Source organism: Convolutriloba macropyga, chromosome 1 (assembly GCF_964194025.1).
Source record: "Convolutriloba macropyga chromosome 1, txConMacr16.3, whole genome shotgun sequence".
Lineage (NCBI taxonomy): Eukaryota > Metazoa > Xenacoelomorpha > Acoela > Convolutidae > Convolutriloba > Convolutriloba macropyga.
This window is the reverse complement of record NC_134468.1, coordinates 55,150,049-55,172,206: the sequence shown is the minus strand read 5'-3', so window position 1 is coordinate 55,172,206 and position 22,158 is coordinate 55,150,049. Positions and strand designations below refer to the sequence as shown.

Below are 22,158 nucleotides of genomic sequence, written 5' to 3'. Positions count from 1 at the left end.
AAGAACTCTTAATACTAACTTTTTAAAATTTGGAGGGATAAAAAGGACCAAACAAAAGCAGGTCGTACACCATTCCTCTCATTTCAGGAGGCCGGAGTAATAATTTGATCGCACTCACTGTTTTCAACAATAATGTTCCAATAAAAAATCACCATATCAAATCTTCAAGTGAGAACAGATACAACTACTACCGCCTTTTCCAAAAGGGTTCCTGTCTCCAATAAAATCACAAAAATATTTCTGGAACATTTAATTAACATTCCCAACTTTGACAAAATGTAATTTCGAGATACATTTCAAGATTTTTAAGGGTGGCATTTTCATCAAACGCACTTCATAATATCAGCAACAATTTATATCTCCTAATATTACTTTTGAGCACAAACATTGAAGATCTGCGAAAACCGATTGAAACAGACAGTTTTGTTAAGAAACAATTAATAAACAATAATAAGTTTTCATAACTAGCGGTAGTGTTGGTTTGCTCCTCGTCCTCTGTACCGGTTGCTGAAGCTGTCCCCGTAATATCCCATACTTTTCCCTCTGTTCTCATGGAAATACTGGAATTTATTCACGTGTCTTTGCTCGGGTTTACCGTACCAATAGTTATTGTTGTTGTACCCCTTGTAGTGTCCTCCTCCACCATTGGAGTAGCCATTATCATGTCCATAGCTATGACCATAAGGGTCATGACTTTTTCTTTTCCGAGCGTGTCCTCGGTCAAGCTCCGAATCAATTTCATCGTACTGTCTTGACTTATTGTGATAACTGTCATAACTGTTGTTGTTGTTGGCGTATGTGAAGAACCTTTTACTGCTATCAAGTGATGAGTCGCCATTCCATGACTTGGTGACTGTTTGCTGGTTCAGTCTGTCAATCACGTCTACACTTTGACTACCCACCCCAGCAGAGTTCGTATTTGTGGCGCTGAACTGACCATAGGTCACCAGTCCTTTACGGGGTACACACACAGGCTGCGAAGGTGTCCGTGGTTGCTGTTGGTTATTCGCATGACTCGCCTTTGATCTCTCATTCCACCCACCGGAGGAAGCATTCTCATTAGCTACATTTTGTTTTCGAGTCCCATTGACTTCATGCTTTGGAGTCTGAAATGTGGAGTCTGTTTTATTGTTGATAGATGTCGGAACACCGTTAAAGGACCTGGTTACGTAGTTGTGATCGACATGAGGACTAGTTGCCACATCTTGTCTGGGACTTTCCCTAGCAGTGGAGGCGTTTTCATCTTCAGAGGAACAAATTTTTGTTGCACTTTTAACAGTCGAAGGGTTTCTCCGAAACGTTGAAGCGACAGGTTTGTTTGATTTGATCTTCTGTTTGACACTCTTAACTTTTTCTTTGAGCTTCTGCAGATGTGAAATTTTCTTTGTAGAGCCCATTGAGCTTTTGGAGTCATTTGAGGACACAGACGGGCTTCGAGCATCCCCGTTTATATCGCTCATAGTCTCTTCAAACATACTGCAATTGGTGGAAACTGTTAACGTTCCCTCTTTGCACTCCTCGTCTTGAGACGACTTCTTATCTGTTGATAGAAGCTCTTTCCCATTAACAAAGTCGAAATTGTTCCGCGTAGTTCGGGCGTTGTCTTGAAGACGAGGAGAACAAGGCAAAGATATACTAACAACTTCCTTCCGCTGTTTCACTACATCTTGAGGCAGCTTATCTGCACTTTGGTAATTTGCGTCGATAGCAGTTACGGTAGTTGTTTCCGCGGATTCCTTGCCAGCTTGTGATTTGGCACAGAGATTGTTCTCCGAGTTACTACCACTACTACTTGTGAAGAAACTGAGATTTGAAGATATTGACGATGAGTTTTCATCATTGGTCAGCTGGCTTGTGAGTTTTGGTGGCACCTGAATAAGAGTGATCAAAGAACAAACTTTTCTATATTGCTATCAACAAAATATGCTGTATTTTTCCAATTTTAACATGAAAATTTACACTATATTATATCAAAACAATGAGATATAACTGGAAGCAGTTTTCTACGTGCCAATTAACTTGATTTTTGAGCATAACTAAATAAATTTAATCCTGACTTCTTCAACCAGTACAAAGATTATGATTTTCGAGGCAGTACAAACTAACTATCAATAGGCATTTAAGTATAGGTTATTTGACGTATAGCTTATGAGAAATTCTGATATTTATCCAGAACCGCGTAGCTGTTAGATTTTAAGCCAGAATTTTGCAGTGATGACTTCTGCAGAGTCTCATAACCTTGTGACACGCACCCTGGAAGTTTGAAAATGCCGACAGTTCAGAGAAGTCAACTTCTGGCACTGCAGAAAATCGGAATTTAAAAAATCTTAAACAACTATTAATTGTTAGTAAAATACCAACAGGACTAAGACAATTGCTACAAATTATTTTGAGCCAAAAAGTATCTAAAAATTATCAAGGCTTCTATTTTAATCATAAATAAATTTTTATGACCTAGATGCACAAATGTGCACCAAACATCAAAGTTTCCTAAATGAAAAAATACTATTAAAAACTTTATAGCAAAAGACTACCGAGCTCTTTAATAAACCAAACTGATTAGTATGAAAGAAACGGAGCTATTCTATGTTAACTTCACGAAAGTTACTCAAATTTTTTAGTTTCTTGAAAAGCAACTGCATCGAAAACAACATAACCGACTAACGTCAGAAATATTGCTCTCGAACGACTAGTGGGAGCTCTAACTATGCAGCCTGCTTCAGTTGGGGGGGGGGGGGTTATTATATAATTATATACCATTATAACCAGTAAAAAAAATTGAAAGCGAAAAAAATAATCGACTAACAGAGTGGTTGGCTTCGGTAGTAGCCCACTGCGTCTTAGGGATGCTAGCATTAGGTTGGTGTGAGCGGAGTGGGGGATTTCGCAATGGGGGGGTGTCATGCAATATGGGGGGGCGGGGGGTAGCGTTGTGGGAGAGCTTGATGAAAAGGGGGTCCAAATCGCTATGTTGGAGCAGGGTACACGGGGGGGTGTCGGGGGTTGACTGAGCAGGTCAAATTTTTAAGACTAAGAATCGCCCACTTCCACCCTAAATTGTCTCCTCAGAACAGTTTCGGTGAATCGCATACTTAGAGACTAGTTCAGCCTTTTAATACCCTCCGAGCGCTACCTGTTTATCCCGTTTTTCAGGACGAAAAGTGAATTCGGTCAGAAGAAAAATTGGTCAAGCAAAAAATCGCATTAAAAGGACCACATCAATAATATAATTACTACAAACTTGGTTTGACAGCCATTAACAATAATCTAACAACACAATAAGGTAACCAACATAGCAAAAACAGCTAAAAGCAGCAAAAGTCTACCGTCTGTGCGACTGTTGAGAAAAATAGCTTAAAACGACCACTTAGACAGAAGATAAATAGAGCTGATAAATGAAAAGTGGATTTCAAACACTATTTGTATTTCCCAATCCAATTTCAAACAGGTCATTTAAGAAATAGAAATTTATATCAATCTTGTTCGTGTGACCTCTACTTCAATTAGAGCTTACATTTTCCTTTCGGAATCAATGAAAGAGCTCACCAGTCATTTTTCGAGAGTTAAAACGTTAATACCCAAAAAATCAATCACGAATGACCAAAAAACAATGCCAACGAGCACAAATGACGCACAATTTTAATCTCCGGAGTGGTAGAAGTCATTGAAAAATGTGCGCTGAAAACTTCAGAATCGACTCGAAGTACATTTTACATAGATTACAGCCCGACAATTCTCCGCGAGCTCCGAATTAGTAGCACCGAGCACAAAGATCATTGAAGATATACCAAGAACAGTCGAAGACAAAAAAAAATAAAAATCTGATATCCTTTCAGAATATCAGCTTGTTGCAATGTCTCAAAAATAATAATAGAGCACCTTGTTACAACATCATTTACATTCAATTACAAAGAAAACGGCATACAAAAAATTAACAACTAAAAAGGCGAAATAAAACAAAACTTCATTTTATTTAAAAAAAGACCAAAAACACTCAAGGAACTTCATTAGTAACCAAATTTTACGTGGTATCTAGAGATGAAACAAAAATTAACCCGAAGAGCATTTAAAAACGCTAAGATATTAGAGGATCAAGGGAAAACCATTTTGGCACTAAGAATTTGGTAGCTAGCTCAATCGTTAATTATTTTTGAACTAAGGAATCTAACAGCTTTTACCGCGCATTTGTTTAAGTTCCTTCCGCAATTATTAAAATATGTATAACTATTTTTCACCATTTCGATTCTTTACACAAACCGACAAACATTGGACGAGTTCCTCTCGAACGACTGGCGAGGCAGACAATTTAGAAAGAGAAATAGCCTAGAGAAAATTTTACGGTGCAAAGGAGGGGTTCGATCCCGCGACCTTTCGGATGAGAGAATTAACAGACTTAAACTCCAATGCGTGCAATTTAAATCACTCGAAAATATCAGAAAGTCAAGCGTGAAGATGTCACTCGAGAAGTTAAATCAAACGAATGTTGAACAAAAAACGATCAATCAAAAATTTTGCATTAAAACGACGAAATGGTGTACAATAATTGCTTCAAACTTCGTTCGAGAGCAATTAAACAGAAAAGAACATAAATCTTAGTCTCCTCGTTCCTTGTGCCAAGAACTCGGAACCAAGCCCTCTCGTGTCAACACTAAGTCCCTCCTGTGACTAAGATGACATATACTACGCTGACTCATGTAACCGTGTTTCATCTCAAATTAAAGACATAAAAACTAAAACCAAATCAAGAAATCAACGTTTTTGGTCGAATTCTTAAGCTGCCCCAGATAAAAACAAGACTAATGCACCTGTGTCTCAACAGTTAGTTCCTTCCTTCCATTTAGAGTTATTCTAACAAAGATCACAATACAGTTGTCAGCTCAAATTACTGGCGGATTAAAACAATCTGAGTTTTTACTAAAAAAAGACAGCGGCTATTTAGTACTAAACGAAATATTTTTGATAGTTGAACTTTGTCAAATTTAAATCAAGAGCTTTTGGTTTATTCACTAGATAGAAATAGATTAGGTCTTTGTCCGCCTAGGTATGAACTGGGCGAACTAGGTTTCCCATTAAAATATCTATCTACGCTTCGAGAGTAATTTGACCGAATAATAAGTTCCTTTAAATCATATTATTGTTGAATGGTTTTTATTTTGTGAGATTTGTGAAAGTTAATATGACAGCCATAAAAAATTGTTTATGTAAGTTATCAACCTTTAGTATTTATTCTAAGAGATGCACGAAAAACCAAACAACAAACAATTTCCTGAGTTTGGGGGATATATATATATATATATATATATATATATATATATATATATATAATCACATCAACTTGGCCAGCGCGGAATGCAGAATTCTTTTCACAATATACAGCAGTCGCGTTCCCCAGCTCAATTTCTTCACATACATCAGATGAAAAAACAAGAGGACAAATAAGAGCAAACAGAAAGTAAACTTTCAGCATTTTTGATCTGGAATACTCAATCAAAACTTAGAACAAACAAATATTGATGTTGCTTTATATTTATACTTAATTAGCTTAGCAAATCCCTTGACCCCGACAACACCACTAATCAAGACCCTATTGGCACAGCACAATAGGCAACCCTGTTTATAATCATAAGATTAAAGGTTTGAAACCCATCGCCTCCGCTTTTTCTAAAGAGCCGTAATATGATGATGCCGAATTTTGATTGGTTGAAAAAGACTTCTAAATTTATACAGCACGCATTTATTATACTGCAACTCAGACAGACGATTCTGCTCAGTACAGTTCAATTGCTTACCAGAATACTTGAATAAAAACTTGTAGCAGAAAAAGAGCGTTTTTACCGAACCCGCGCTCCGAATAGCACTTAGCAAAAACTTGCAATTAAAAGCCTTTATTAGAAAGGATATTGCAACGATAACTGCCTTCATACAATATAGCACTTGGCACTAGCACCTACATAGCCGCTTCTAAAAAGATAGAAAAGTATAAGCAACCTAAGAAGAGAGTTATCATATGGCGACAGAGATGTTGAACGCTTACTTCTGTTAAAAAGAAAGAGTAAAAATTTGCAACTCAAGGAATTAGCCATAAACGGAGAAACTTACAATCTTCGAATCATTAGAAAAACAAACACTGGAATTAGGTCTTCATATTATAGCACAAGAAGACAATCAAACCGATATCAAACGGATCCGTTTAACAAAAAACTCGGAACTTAACAATTTCTTTCAAAATTATCGAAATCGAGAAATTAACCACACCACAAGCACAAACCAACTTTACCCATTCAAAATTTTATGAGCACTCAACCTATTTGTTCTGCTAGCAAAGAGAAAATACAACGTAAGCCACAGCAATACTTCTATGACTCTGTTGGAAGGCTATCAACCTAGAAACCCGTTCGTATTTTTCAACGACGAAACAATTGACAGAAAAGTAAGTCAAAAACTTGCAGCGAAGAACAACAGAGACCAACCAAATAGCCGAAACTGCAAACTCTGTGACATAGCTAAATTGGAGAAGCGCACAAATTGCTCGTTCCACAAAAATACTTCATTAACGAACTGATTAAAAGAAAATGACAGATCCAAGTCCGCCTGACGTACATCTGAAAAGATTCTCAGGACTACCAAACGAAAACTGGCCTGAATTTGAAGGACTATTGAGAGCACGCATCGCCGTATCTAGAAATCCAAGCAAAATGAGCAAGCACCCCTAAAATAGCAAACTATTATTAACCAAACTATTTCCAACCATTAGCAACAAAATTTAACATCCGAACCTTTTATCACTTCGAAGGGCACGCGATTGAAAGTCAAAATATAAATTGCTTACAATACATACGACTCTGCAAAACAACGGCCAAAAACTCACGAAACATCTTTTTTCTTCAGAAGAAAACCAAACTAACACTGACAGGACCCTTACCGATTGCTCAGCACCAACAAAAACAGTCCTTTCAACATGAAAGGGCGCGGACTCAAATTAACAAACTCTCAAAAAATAAACAAAAAAACCTGGCAGTATAGTTCCCACCCTTAAAAAATTAATAATTAAACGTTGAGCAACTTACTTATACCATTGAAGGATCCTTTGGAGGAAGAAACGAATACACGATATTCTTGCTGTCGTTCGACTGCGTTTTCGTTTCCCATGTCCCACCCCATTTTCTTCGATTACCTCGCTTGTTATTTGTTTTGAAAATTATACCAGTATTAGCGAAACTCTGCACATGCTCAGTCACATCACTAGCACCACCAGTTGATGCTTCTTTCTTTCGCCCAGTCTAACACTGCCTTTTTATTTTTATTTGATAATCCAATTATTTTCAGCACCCCTTACGCACACCATAAGCAAACGAATCCAAAGTCCGATCGACCACAACTTGATTCGACTGATCACGCGCCTCCAAGCCAGTCACTAACGACAAACCTCTTGTAAACGTTAAAAAAGCATGCGCACAAAACGAAGGCTGGCACAACACATTATCTTTCGTCGGAATGAAAAACCAAACATCCTTTCCCAAACCATTTGCAGAAGGACCCCTCGCACTTAAATCCATAAAATATTGCGGAGTACCCATAACATTATTAAAATCCCTTGATGTCTGAGAACTTCCACAAATCAGAAACAATTTTTCCCCACACGGCGTTTTTGAAACACTATTATCCCCCCACCCCCCAATTTCAACAGGTGCCGCCGTCCACCACTCATTCCATTGTACCGTTGCATCTCTCCTTACACCAGTAAAACTATCAGGCAAAACACCACTCATCAAACAATCCACACAAAACGTCCACCCTATTGAATTACACAAACCAGCATACGATCCAACTTCTTGACACAACCTGCCATCACCATTCACCAACTTTAAATTACTAACATAATTATACACATCGCCCTAATCTCTACAGCCCCGGAACCCTTCTATTAAACTTTCTTGTAATCTCACAATTTCTTCATTTATTGCCAATGGTACCTTCGGCCAAACATTCTCTCCAACCAGTCCCCCTTTGCCTTCTACAGTTAACTTATTCTTTAAAGAGTTCCAACTATTAATACCCCGCCCATCGACTGTCTCCGCTTTTTTCCATCCGAGACTTATTAATTTTTTCCGATCGTAGTACTGCTGTTTGAACTCGTTCATTTCGATTAGCAAATCTTGTCTGCCTCGTGTCGTTCGAAACACGATAATTCTGCTTAAAATTATAAAAAAATATTAATGCTAGCCTATCAAATCCTAAATTGTTATTAGTAATTAACGAACCTTTTAGTGTCCATACTTTGATAAAATAGAATATCCCGTCTCTTCGTTATTGCAATTATTCGTTTTTGCCAAGGTTCGATCAAATATCCAACAGTCGATGAATAACGCCGCTATTAAAGTTTGCGCTCTTCGCAGTAAACGCATTCTTAATAACTTTATCAATAGAGCAGTCAATCACACTGTTCTCAATATACTTTCCTCCAAAAACTCCATTAATGACTCATTTATTGGCATGCCGGGGGAATTACTTCCGAAAACTCCATTAGTGATTGCCATTTACTGCCATGCCGAGGGAATTACTTCACTCCCCTCACACTGTGGAGCAAATGGTGCTGTCACACATGACAGATCACTACATTAATCTAGGAAAAGTGTAAATGAACCCCTAAGAGGAAACAAGCAACTACACCTAATAACTCATATAAATCTCTTTGTTGATCCACATCAGTCAAAGTCACAAAACGCACTTCCCAACAAACTTAATCTAAAATTCAGTCACTATCATCTTCATCATGCCTGTTCTCTACGCAGCAGATCCCCCTCTTCCCTTCAATTTAAACCACACAATGGCACTACTAACAAAAAATTGTAGCATCGGAAAACCCAATTCATTCAAGCTACTACATTGTTGAATACATCTGGCCAAGGCAACCCCATAACCTGGACCTAATTACACGGCGTGTGTTCATCCTCAAGAGGAGTGAAGATGGACGAAAACTTGAAGATGTAAGCAGGGGACGAACACGCGCCTTCAGGATGAACCTGACACGAGAGAGGAACCAATACATCTAATTATTTTTATACTGCACAAATTATTTTTACACCCTTTATTTTTCTACTACATGCGTACTATGCCTGCCACGACCAACACCAACTTCATTGCAAAACTTGAACAGTATCGAGAACAAAAATCTTCAATCCCACCATCACCAACTGGACAAATATGGCTCCGATATGGCACGAAACTCACATCAACTTGGCCAACGCGGAATGTAGTATTCTTTTCACAGCAGTAAAATATCTATCTACTTTTTTCTAAAAAGTAGATAGATAAGTAGATAGAAAAAATAGATAGATACAGCAGTAAAATATCTATCTATTTTTTCACATAAAATATCTATCTACGTTTCGAGAGTAATTTGACCGAATAATAACTTCCTTTAAATCATATTATTGTTGAATGGTTTTTTCACAATATACAGCAGTCGCGTTTCCCAGCTCATTTTCTCCACATACATCAGATGAAAAAACAAGAGGACAAATAAGAGCAAACAGAAAGTAAACTTTCAGCATTTTTGATCTGGATTACTCAATCAAAACTTAGAACAAACCACTATTGATGTTGCTTTATATTTATACTTAATTAGCTTAGTAACTCCCTTGACTTTGACAACACCACTAATCAAGACCCAATTGGCACAGCACACTAGGCAACCCTGTTTATAATCATAAGATTAAAGGTTCGAAACCCATCGCCTCCGCTATTTCTAAAGAGCCGTAATATGATGATGCCGAATTTTTACTGGTTGAAAAAGACTTCTAAATTTAAACAGCACGCATTTATTATATTGCAACTCAGACGGACGATTCTGCTCAGTAGAGTTCAATTGCTTACCAGAAAATACTTGAATAAAAACTTGTAGCAGAAAAAGAGCGTTTTTACCGAACCCGCGCTCCGAATAGCACTTAGCAAAAACTTGCAATTAAAAGCCTTTATTAGAAAGGATATTGCAACGATAACTGCCTTCATACAATATAGCACTTGGCACTAGCACCTACATAGCCGCTTCTAAAAAGATAGAAAAGTATAAGCAACCTAAGAAGAGAGTTATCATACATATCATCATTTGAATCAATGCAGACAGTTCTCTAAAACCCAAAGAAATTGAACGCTCCAATACTTATGCAGGAATATTTCCAATCATTCTGAAAAATTTAACCTTTTCGAATTTTTCTTAGAAAATTAATGCTTCCTCGTTTTTTAAATAACATTGTCCTTAGAGCTCTCAGTTAAAACGCATCCCCCTATAGGAGTTCACGATTAAATTTTACTATCTGCTACCTGTTCTGAGGCACAAAAAAATTTTAAAAAGTCATACATACATAAAAAGTCCACAACAATGAATTCGGGGTGAATTACTCTTCTCCAAACTTTTTGTAAAAAATTTCTTGTAGTTTTTAATGATTTCAGTTATATTCAAGCCGCTTTAAGGCAGCACAGGCATCATAAAACCGGAATTTAATATAAAAAGAGTGGCTGCGTATGATCTTTAACATGACTTAGTAGACATGGCGTCAAATCAAAAATGTTCTGCAAATGTTGCAAAAATGCCAAATTGGATTGTTTCAAACTTTTCTCTCATAAAATTTTCTATTTACTCGGTGGCCCTGTTATCTGCCGTTGTGTTACGCCTCTTGGTTACACAATTTCATTTCAAAGTTTACTTCTTGGTCTCGGTGCTCACGTTACGTCAGAAACGTTACACCGGTTCAACCACGCTTTTGACTTAAATGTCTACCAAATAAGGAAAAGATAAAAAAAAACTTTAATCACTGGTTGTTCAAAAATTGGTGTAACCGTTCAAAAATCACTTTAAGCTCTAACCGTTATACAAATGAAACAAAACTCATTAGAGAGCCCATTATACCTCCCATTAGGAGAGTAAGAGACAACACAAACAACAAAATCACAACAAGCATTACTGACGACTAAAAATGTTTAAAAATAGCATCAGATAAAAAGTGAACTAAACCAAATTACTTTTTCCAACGCCATCAACATGTGATACACGACTTGTCATTAATGTGCTATTAAGATGATGATCGGACAAGACAGCAAAAAAGAACCTCAAAAATTTATCATGAAAACTCCAAAGCCAACGTAGTATCAACGCCAAAAGCCCGTAATTTAAATAAAAGGCAATGAAGACTAAATTATAATTCACTTGAAAAAAAAACGACCCCTCTCTTTACTGAGACTATGGCAAAAGTTGCAGAAATAAGATTGAAAGCGGCAAACCTCAGAATACAAATACCTTTTTAAAAATATTATGCTTTCCAAAAAAAAATAGTGAACAGTCTAACTTGCAGGCAGAACTCAAACATTCACGAATGACTTTATGCAATTGGCGTTGAAGCCACAAAAACATACGCTTGTCGCTGAAACTATTATTTTTCACAACAAGACCAAAACTGCTCTTGCCTCGCTGGTTCTACATTTAAAAATGTTCCAAATGTTACCGAACTAGCTATTTTCTCCAAGAGAAAACATTGTATCAAAAACTAAATAATGAATTATGGATACTTATCGAGTTATGTTACCGAAAGACAATTATTTATCAACCGAAAGTCTTGGAAAATTTCTTTACTAGCTCCGTAGATACCCAAATATACATTTAACTATCCAGATTTGGTCATACGACTTCAAAAAGAACATCAAATGCTGGCTAATTGCAAAAAATTTTGAGGAAATTTTGTCGGAGCCATAAAAGACAAGAGCTTTTCTTATAAAACACAAAATTGCCTTTTGGACCTTATTGGAACAACAAGGGACCTTTCATTAAAATAAACTATTAAATGAAAACACCTTGTAATTCGGATGAAAACAATGCAAAACATAAATAAAATCTGACTCCTTTTAATTGAAGAAATCAACAAAGAGACCAAAACTGGCCTTGCAATAGTCACGCGGCTGTTAAAAAACGAGTATGTTCTAAACCTTAGTATAAAAAAAACCGATGCATTTTTTTCAAATATAGGTTAAAATGAGCGATAACTTTCTTAGGAACCAGAGGTACAATTAGCCCATATCTTAGTTTTTCTGGCCGCACCTCCGGACAAAGTTGGCCAAATAGGCATATTTGATCCCAATTTTTATGGAAAAAAAGAAAGCTGTATTTTCAAAAATTTAGCTTAAATTGTTTGCCAAAAAAAGTTGGTTCAGACAATTCACCAGCTCGCTTCTATCTTAAAAGAGAAATCAATAAGACTATCGTTAACAATTTTATGATATTCAAAAGTTGCTCAAATTTTTAGCAAAAATTGTGAAAAATGTGAACAAAACAACGGAAGTTAGGCTAACGTTCACAAATCGTTAGACCTCCTTAACTCCTCGCAAAAACCAAAATTCAAAAAAAAAACTTTTTGAAATTCTACGCTTGACAAGATTCCAATTTTACTACTCACAGTTCTGAACGACGAATGTATCAATCAGCAAAAACTGACTGAACAAAAAACCCAGTTGAGTATATAGTTCCTCCCCCCCCCTCCCCCCAATAGTGGGTCGGAACAATTAGTATAGGGTCTATTTTTAAAACGATACCTATTTCTACAACATTAACGCATACATCTTTTCGTACGCTTTTCAGATCAGCATTTAAAACCTTCACAGTAATCCCAAGAATCAGTAAAAATTATCTATCAAACTACTTGAAGTATAAAAATACAAACTCACATTTTGCAAGTATCCTACAATTGATTTTAAAAATCCGTTCACAAGAATAAAAGTAAAACATACAACTCAAAAATGTTATTTGTTAATTTCACTACTGACAAAAACGATTCTTCAAATTTTCAAAAATGCATTTTCATGAAAAGCTTTTCTCAAAAAAAACCGAATTGCTAGAACATTAAACCCTGAAGAGCTGAAAATGGATGAAATCGATGAAAAGTCAAAAAAGCATTAAATTTTTGAAATAATCATGAAACAAAGTCTAAGTCTGTATGCTTGAAAAAACGTGACAAATTGTTCGGTAAGGCCAATTGAGCAAAAAGATGACTTCTCTCAATATATATTATAATAATATTATTATTAATAATAATAATAATAATAATAATAATAATAATAATAATAATAATAATAATAATAGTGAATTCAACAAAACCTGGTTACAACCAGCTTGGTAGTACTCAGATTAGGTGAGAAATCAAGTTTCAGTAACTAAAATTTCTCGAAAACTTTCCATCCTGAAGGGTAACTTTTATATTTGAATCTTATTGCTGCTTCCCCTTCCAAAAACCTCTTCACTTCTCTTCGAAACTGACATGGATTTTTGTGGGGTGAATAGTTAGAAAAACTGTTAAGTTGATAGAAACAATTATTGAATCGGGCCACTATATTAAAGTAATTATCTTCAGAACGTTTCCGAAATGTTTTTCTGGCTTCAATAGAAAATTTTTTACTTGATCTGGTCTTTGGACAACCAAAAGTTATTGACCAGTGGTTTGAGGCATTCATAGAAGTTAAGCCCACTAAAATCTTGTTCAGCAGAATAAGATCGTTAAGAACTAGAAAACAACTGACTGGCAACAGGCGATTTTGATTTAGGCTCTCAACGTATTCTTTGTCACCCAAAACTGAAAGGCAAGTTATCCATTTTAAACAAGATCTTTGCAGTCTCTCCAAGCGTTGAAGATACTGTGGTCCTGGGTTCCAGACATTTGACGCATAAAAGACCACAGAGAAAATATATGTTTTCACCAATGTGCATTTGACAGTTTATTTTGTGGTGCGGGGTATAACTCTTCTTAAAGGATTCAGTTTTTGAAATCCTTTCTTTATGGCTATTTCGAAGTGACATTTCCAAGTCATGCTGGACGTAAAAATTAAACCGAGGTCTTTAATTTGTTTTTCGTTTTTGAAGACAATGCCTTTTGCAAATAACTTTGTGGACGAATCATATGTATTTTTGTATGAGAACTCCGGAATGCTGAATTTGTCAAAGTTGAAATTTAGTAATAAAAAGGATTTATGATATAACCGACTAACGTCGGGCAAATCGTTCTCAAATTCTCAACGACCAGCGAACAGTGGCGTGATAGCCGAGAGGTAAGGTGTGTGATTAACACACCATTGATCGATAGTTCGATCCCCTTTCTCCGTGAAGCTATCTGTGTAAGGATGAGATCCTACTTAACCATAGCTTCAGGTTGACCATAGCCTGACCAATGTTGGCTGCAATGATTGTACCACGTGAAAGTCGCAGACGCAAAAAAAGTGACCATAGTCACCAAAAAAGAGCATGCATGCTCACTAAATGAACAGTCTGAGATGTGGGGAATAATAGAAAAAAAGGACAGCTGAGAACAGGCTACTGAAGCCTAATGCTGCACCGCTGCGATTACGCAGAAACAAATTATTATTATTATAAATGTCCTTGGTAGTATCCAGCAGGGCCTATAGATGTTAGCCTTAGGACCTGCATGGGTGAGCGAAGTGGGCGTCTGGGTGGGGCGGGTCAACAGTTTGGGGTTAGGGATACAATGAGATGGGGGTATAAATCGCATGTGGAGGACGGTGGACGGCGGAAAAGTGGTAGTGGGCCGGGGAGGGGGCGCTGAGGTAAATCAACTCATAAAATTAAGAACCGCCCTTCAAACTATTAAATGATATCTCCTCAACACTTTCGGTGAAGCGCATACTTATATACTAGTAAGGCCTACGGCTATAAGCGAGCTGTTCAGCAACTTAGTGCCTTCCGGGCTTTACATGTTCATCCCGTTTTGAGTACGAAAAGTTAGACATGTCAGACAAAAAATCAGTCAAGCGAAATATCGCATAAAAACGCCGCATGAAAACGCGGCAAACTTCATTTGAGAGCAATTAAAAAACGAATAGCAGGAAAAGATACTCAGTTCTCATTGAATGAGTACTAAATTCTGCAAAAGCGAAAGCCAGTAGCGAGATTTTGTCAATATTAATCTTAAAACTCAATTAGGCGACCGCATTTGAAAATTGTATAATTCAGAACTTGAAGAAAAACGGTAGAAGTTCTCAAAGTTATTCAGAAGTCATGCTCTAACTTCTTCGGATTTCAAACAAATTTGAAAACAAATGGCATGAAAGCCAGAGGTCTTAAGATTATGAGATGTTAATCTAAAACTGCTGTCAGAACTGTCGCTATAATCTTAATTCCAATAAGTTGATGTCCTGAAAAAACCCTAAGGGTCTGAATCAAAATGATCATCCTTCAGATGTCGATACCGCTTAAATGGAGCAAATAAACATCAAACAATTCCCACACAAATGAAGAAAAATACCTCAGTTTTCGGAACTTTGGCCAGAGGAGGTCCATCCGAGTCACCCTTTGCTCTCGCAGATTCGTCGTCGCTATCACTGCCGTCTGAATCATCAGCGAAGGAGTAAGGGACTAATCCATTAGCTCCCGAGCTGTTAGCTAAACTTGAATCAATATGACCATTTGGCGGGTTTTCACCAGTTAGAGCTTTCTTGCCACCCACGGCACTTTTGACAGAAGAGGCAAAAGGGTGTAATCTGTCATAGCTAGAACTGAAGCTATCACTAGACGATGAATGAGTTTCAGATTGTTTCATTGAAGAGGACACATCGGTGCTACTACTGCAACGTTGCAGAAGATTCTCGTTCGCTTTTTGAAGCATTTTGGAGTTCTTCGCATCGTTAGCTTCATTCAGTTCAGTCCTTTTAGGGATTTTGAAGCTTAACGTCGGTCGCACTGATGCCACCGGTTTTGCTTCTACGACAGGTTTTGGCTTATCACCCTGGTTGTCTGGACTATGGTCTTTATAATTATTTTGATAGTTATAATTTGCACCAACTTTGGGAAAAGTCACAGCAGATGGCTCATTCGAATTCGAACTGGCTGTTGCCGCGGCTAAACCATTGGGAATATTTTCAGAGCTCAACTTTTGTTTGGGCACAGAATGTGGTTTGACCTTGGGCGATGGAGAGGAATTACTGATGAGAGGAATAGACTCAGAACTTTGATTCAACTCGTTCGTTGAAGACGTTGATGTGTTCAGGATACCATTTTTCAGGTTCTGTTGGGATTTCTGCGAATAAAACAACATGTAAGCCTCCGACTGCAAGGCCAGGTTTAAACTACACTTGGACACGTGTGAATCGTTGCACTTGTACCACACACCACTGGGAGATTTGACAAAACAGTAGTAGTGACCCGAGTGTGATGAAAACCCCGAATGGACTAAAACTGCATAGAGACTGTACTGAGCTCCTGATTTGCACACGCTCTCGCTCAGAAAACTGTTCAATTCCAGTTTATCGGGAAAATTGAGATGCTTGCTCAGCTTCATATTGAGCCCGTTATAGTTGAACCTTTTCAAGTGTAACACCAAGATTTTTGGTAGTCTTTGAAAAGTAACTCTTCTAGTTGCGTCAACTTTTTGCTTGCACTTTTCACATTTGTACATATTGGCGTTGCCAAGAAACTCCTTCTTCGTGTATCTAGCCAGACTGTCTTTAATACTGTTGCAATGTTGCACATCAATTGACAAGGTCAAAAATGGATCGTAGGTGTTACTTCTGTTATGGCATCTAGAACAAATGACTTGACTCCTGCAAAAACCTCCAAAAATTTGATGCAATAAACTTGTCGACTGTGTATAGTTATCTAGTTTCGGTTTGTTGTGCAGGCACGCTTTCTGCATCGAGTCGAAGAGGTGTATCAAAAACTCGTGAGCATCCTCTTGTCTACCAGGGTGAAAACATTTGCCTATTTCACGAATCCGGCCCACTATTCCGTTGGGGCTGATTGCGTTCTGCGGATGGTCGAATATCCGTTTTAGAGTCTTCTGGATCTCACATAACATGCAAGTTTGGTTCTGGATTCTGCATGATTGTCCACTATGATTTTCTTCAACTAAAACGTTGTACAATGGTGCGGTATACGCTAAGCACTGAAGAACTGAGTTTAAGAAACAGGTGTTGCCTTGATTGTGCAGACCTCCGCCTGCTTGCAGAGAAGAGGAGCGCCATTCAACGTCGATACGACCCTGGAACAAGTTAAACTTGGGAGCTGGAATATCGTCTTGCACATGGTTGGGTGATCTCCCGTTATGCAGCTCTTTCTTGACACCGTTTACCGGGTGCTGCTGCTGATGAGGGTGAGAATTACCGGAAGACGAGGAATTATTTCTGCTGAAGTATGAAAAGGATCTGAACATTTGGGCGTTCTTGGAGACGTGTATGATTTTGGGGTTCTGTTCAAGCGCATCATACAGTGGGTTTTCAAAGGCGGCGTCAGCTTTGACGAAATCAAGAGAACTGCTGAGCAGAGAGTTGATTCCGTTGTTTCCTGAGTTGAAATTGTCTGCTGAAGGAAGTCTGCGTTTGAGAGAGTTCCCTTGGACCATAGAAGAGGCACTGCTGCTTTTATCCGATGAAGAAGCTGGTGACGACGAAGACTCTCCGCAAACTGCCTCTCTGACAAGAGCATCTATGTTTGAAACGGGCATGCTCACAAATGATCCGGCTACAATTTACACTACTATTCATAACAACCTGAAAAGACACCGTGGGCAGTTACACAACAACTGGACTTCAAGGTATGCAGACAAAAATGTTCATCAAGAAGGCAGCCCAAGTGGAGCTCGAGACAGAAATGTAATTTCCAAACCTTCATTCTCATTCTTCATAACATCTGGTAAGTTGAGCATCTGATTAATGTCCATTTACGGAGGCGCATGTAGAAAAAAAATTACCCATTAGAGCGCTTAAGATGTACCAAACTGCTCGGCCTCATTTACCTTTCCTTTTCAACAATAATCCCGTTACCATTAAGTTTTTCTTCTCAACGCTTTGAAGGTTAAACTACTGTAAGCCTATGCATTTATAATAGTTAGCATAGATCCGAACACGAAGATAACAGATAAATGAATCTTACCTACAGGGATGGTTGTTCCAACCCGACTTGTGGGGGGGGGGGGGGGGAGGAACAATATACTGAAATGGGTTTTTTTTGTTCAGACAATTTTGACCGATCGATATATTCATTGCAGAGAAATGTGTGTTATCATTGCAAAGCTCGTCCAGCGTAGAATTCGAAATTAAAAAGTTTTTTTTTAATTTCGTTTTTTTCGAGGAGTTATCGAGGATTGAAGTTTTGTGTGAACACGGGATATATGGCATGATTTTCTTCACTTTTTAAAAAAATTTTCATCATATATAATGATTTTTTCTATAAAAATATTAATTCAAAATTACATTTCACGCCACAAAATGAATCAATTTTGTGTTTCTAATTGACGAAAGAAAGATAAAAAGACTAGTTCTGGTCTCATAAGGAAGTTTACTATCAAAAAAACTTCGAACTCTATTTGAGAGCTGTTTTTTTAAGAAAAACTTCCAAGTTTTTTTGTTTTTTAAGTCACCTAGAGACTAGTCACTTTTCATATCGAGGTTCCGTTAATGACAAACCTCATTTCCAGTCAAATGAAGCCTAATCAACAAAAAAATCGTTTTCAAAAGTAAAAGTTGCTAATTTTTTTGTCACACCAAATTGAAAAGAACTCTGAAATTTCTCTGAAAATTTATCCACTAAATCCATGAACTAAATCCATGAACTAAATCCAAAACCAGTTGCTGCTTCAAAATACGCAAGCTAAATATCGTACGAAGCTATCTGGTTGAATTGGAGAACAAAATTAATTCTCTGCAGTATTTTGACGACTCGATTATTGCAATTCAGTTCTACTGGGATTGAATGAAGCAGAACCAGAAAAATTTCAAAAGGTGCAAAATCCAGCTCATAGATTTGTAGCAGGCTTGGAAAAAGTTTGGAAATCCTGCAGAAAATATCGCTTCAATCTAGTGGCTACCAATACAAGAAAGTTCCTTTTAAGCTTCTTAACCTACCTCACCAGCTCCTGAACTCCTTAGCAGTGCCTTACATCAAAATTTGGTTCAGCTGCAGCCTCAAATGAAAGTAACAGAGACTCGTTATGTTCAAAGTCAAGGTGTCTAAAGCCATGTCTTCCTTTGGATCAAATTCATTTTCAATAAATCCCGCTAAAATTTGGAGCCAGCTGCCCCATGACAGGTAAATAGTAAAATTTGACTGAATTCAAATCATATTTAAAAACAGTTGAGTATTTGGATGAACAATCAATTTGTAGCCATACACCCAGGAGTTTGTGAATTTGCGCTTTCTTCAGATCGAGTGTAAAAATGTTGCGTAAATACCGAAATAGTGTTATAACGAATAATTTGAAATTGACTGTATTGTTAGCTCAACCTTAGTTTTTGGTGTTTGTTGAGAATGCGAAAACAATTTCATGTCTAGGAGGCTGCATTTCACCTTGTGTTGCCCCAAAATTTTTGGAGCGCTACAAAATAGGCAAGTGAAAAACGTTAGTGTAATGGAAGGAACGAACAACATCATTGCTGAAGATGGTTAACAACTCATGGAGCTCGTTGAAACAGCTGATGAGCTATTTTATCTAGAAGAGTTGAAATTTGTAAATTTTAATAATAAAGGAAATGATCCCCCGTGCAACCTGGAATCACTCAATTTCGAGAGCAAATAGCTGCTTCCGAGCAGTTGCTCGCAAATTTGATGTGCGTTCTTATGAACAGTAAGTTCAAAGTAAGTTCAGAGAAAAAACTCACGACAAAAACGATAAAGAAATCTGTCATCTCTTGTTATTGATCCATTTTATAGTATCTGGCTAGGTCTGCCGAAATCAATAATCCTTAATGTTGAGGCTAGGGATGAAGATTTACTGGAATACGACCTACACTGCCGGGTCAAGAAGAGGTGTCATAAACGAGACAATCCCTGAGAGACTGACATTATGTGTCTCCTCCTCCATTATCATAGACCAGTATATCAATAAGGGAAAGGTAAAAACAATAAAATTTTTAGGCTTTGAAATTTTGTCTCGAGAGGTGAGACCCTTAAAACAATTGAGGTTAATTTTGCATGAAAGCCTTATAAAACCGAAATACTCTTTAGATCAATCAACAGTTCCCGAGGGACAAATCGTTTGCTACCTATAGAGTATCCACTTACGCAGAAATAAAAAAAGGTATGTCACTTCAAACAATGATTCAAAAATTTATGCCAAGAACGCAAAATCTGCCCTCAATACCCTCCCATAAATTAATGACTTCTCAGCAGCTTCACCAGCTCCCGATAATTCCCAACAAGGAGGCTCGGTAATGTGCGTTCGCGCATAAAGTTCCGACCCCGCTCATCTACAATTTTGGATTTTTGAGGAACACCAATTTTCAAAAAGGAATGTGTATGAGCAAAAAGATCGCCCCAACGCAAATAACTCAGTGGAGTAAAAAAAAATCCGCATTAGATTGATGAGATCAGCCATTATTAAGAAAGCAGGTCAAGGTGAACAACAAAAATCAAACAACAACAACAAACATTAATTACAGCCAAAACTTTATGTGCATTTAAAAAAACTTATTGACAAGTCAAAATAGCCTCAGATAAAACTGAAAATTTACAAAATAACTTGTACTTCGCTAGAAAAGAAATGTGACCACTCCAAATTAAGGCTCGGTAACAATTAGAAAAAAAGAAAACAGCAATAAAAAATGGTTGATAGTTTTAAAAACAATTCATTTCAAAGTCATGAAAACCATTTGATAGTAATTGAAAACATCCAACTTGTTTATAATCAGATAATGCTTTTATAGGAGGATACTACGACCTGTTATTATTATTCTTCTTCATTTGGTTACAAAATGAGCAACAAGTAGAGACAACAAACAAAAATTCAATTAAAACTTGCGAGAAAACGCAGTCAAAGCCGTAAAGCCAGATTTTGCCCAAAAAAATATGTTTAATTGAGCCTTCCTCGAACGCCAATAATGTGGTAAGCGACCTCTCATTAATAAAGATAGAAAAAGTAGACAAAAAAGAGAAAAAGCAAAATAGAGTAAAACTCTTGTATTTTTCGGAACATTCTTTTTTCAAGTCAAAGGATGCGCTTGAGAACTGTACATTTTCATAATATGTCTAACGTCTACAAAAAAAAAGTCGAAGACAAAAATCGAAAAATAGTTTACTTTTTTGCGAAAAACGGGTGTCGAAGCCAGTCAATTAAAACCAATTCTTCAAAACAATTAGATTTTGTACACTTGCACCTTGACTTGACGAAGATAATGTCAAATGTGATCGGAAATTAAAAAGACTAAGAAACAAATAGACAAAAGAAAAAAATGCGAAGTTCAGTATTTTTTTTTAAAAAAAACAGTTGTTTTCAAAGTAAAGAAAGCCATCAGCTATCTACTCAAAGCAGTATATTGGCTCAATTAATCCTCCAAAAAACCCAATGAGAACTTTCATTATCCAGGAAATTTCATCCGACTAGAAAGTCAAAGTAAAAACTACAGTTAAAGAGAAAAGTAAGAACTTCAATTAAAGGAGAGAAAGGGGCCTTTAAAGACTTCAATGTTCAACTGTATCCTATTGAAAACGAAAATGTGCGAAACGTCAAAAATCTGATGAAGTGAAAAAAGCGAGAAAAACACGTGAAAAATGGGCCAATGCCTAAAAAATAAAATGAATTCTTGTATTATCATAGCCAGAAAACCAAAAACTTACCGCATAAAACCGCAGAAAAAATTAAGTTTTAATTGAGAAAAAAGAGAAAGAAGAAGCCTTCATTCGTTGCTGACATTAAACTAAAGTTGACCAAATCAAAAGACAAATAGTGGCAAGGTTCAGTGAGCCATTTTTCATTTGAAAATCAAACATTTTTAGAAGTCAAAACGACCATAATCTTTCGAGAAAAGAAACTAGATATATTAATTTGGAACTGTTTAGGAAACCAATTGGACCAATCAACATTCAGCTTTGATTTGAGTTGTTCTGATCTTTTAATTAACACAAAAACATCGAACTTTTTTTTTTAAAAAAGACCGACTGAATACAACCTGAATTATTTTTGGTTTGTAACAGTCCAAGATTTAACCAACACCAGCCTTGCTACTGCTGTTTGTCTATTAAGAACACTCAATTGTTTCGAATGTCTTAGATCTAGGTAATTTGTTAGTTAAAAGATCAAAAAACATAGCTGGCAGATTGCCAGAAAATAGCCGCAACAGTTTCGTAGATCTGCAGTCTCGAAAAAACGGCAACGACAGACCAAAAAATCGCATTTT

The 22,158-nt window shown here is 37.0% G+C and overlaps 1 protein-coding gene across 1 annotated transcript; it reads right to left on the bottom strand.

The window, feature by feature from the left end:
- Positions 1-235: 235 nt before the first annotated feature.
- LOC142340469 (uncharacterized) lies at positions 236-17,534 on the bottom strand. The gene is made up of 2 exons (XM_075391047.1): positions 15,300-17,534; positions 236-1,871 (listed from the first exon to the last, which is right to left on the bottom strand). The coding sequence occupies exons 1-2, from the start codon at positions 17,490-17,492 to the stop codon at positions 465-467; spliced, it is 3,600 nt and encodes a 1,199-aa protein (XP_075247162.1). The 5' UTR covers positions 17,493-17,534; the 3' UTR covers positions 236-464.
- Between the last annotated feature and the right edge of the window lie 4,624 nt (positions 17,535-22,158).

Coding starts and splice junctions, on each gene's coding strand:
- LOC142340469 (XM_075391047.1), bottom strand. CDS start 17,492: ATGCCCGTTTCAAACATAGATGCTCTTGTCAGAGAGGCAGTTTGCGGA. Junction 1,872..15,299: donor CCAAAGTTCCGAAAACTGAG/GTATTTTTCTTC, acceptor ACTCTTATTCAG/GTGCCACCAAAACTCACAAG.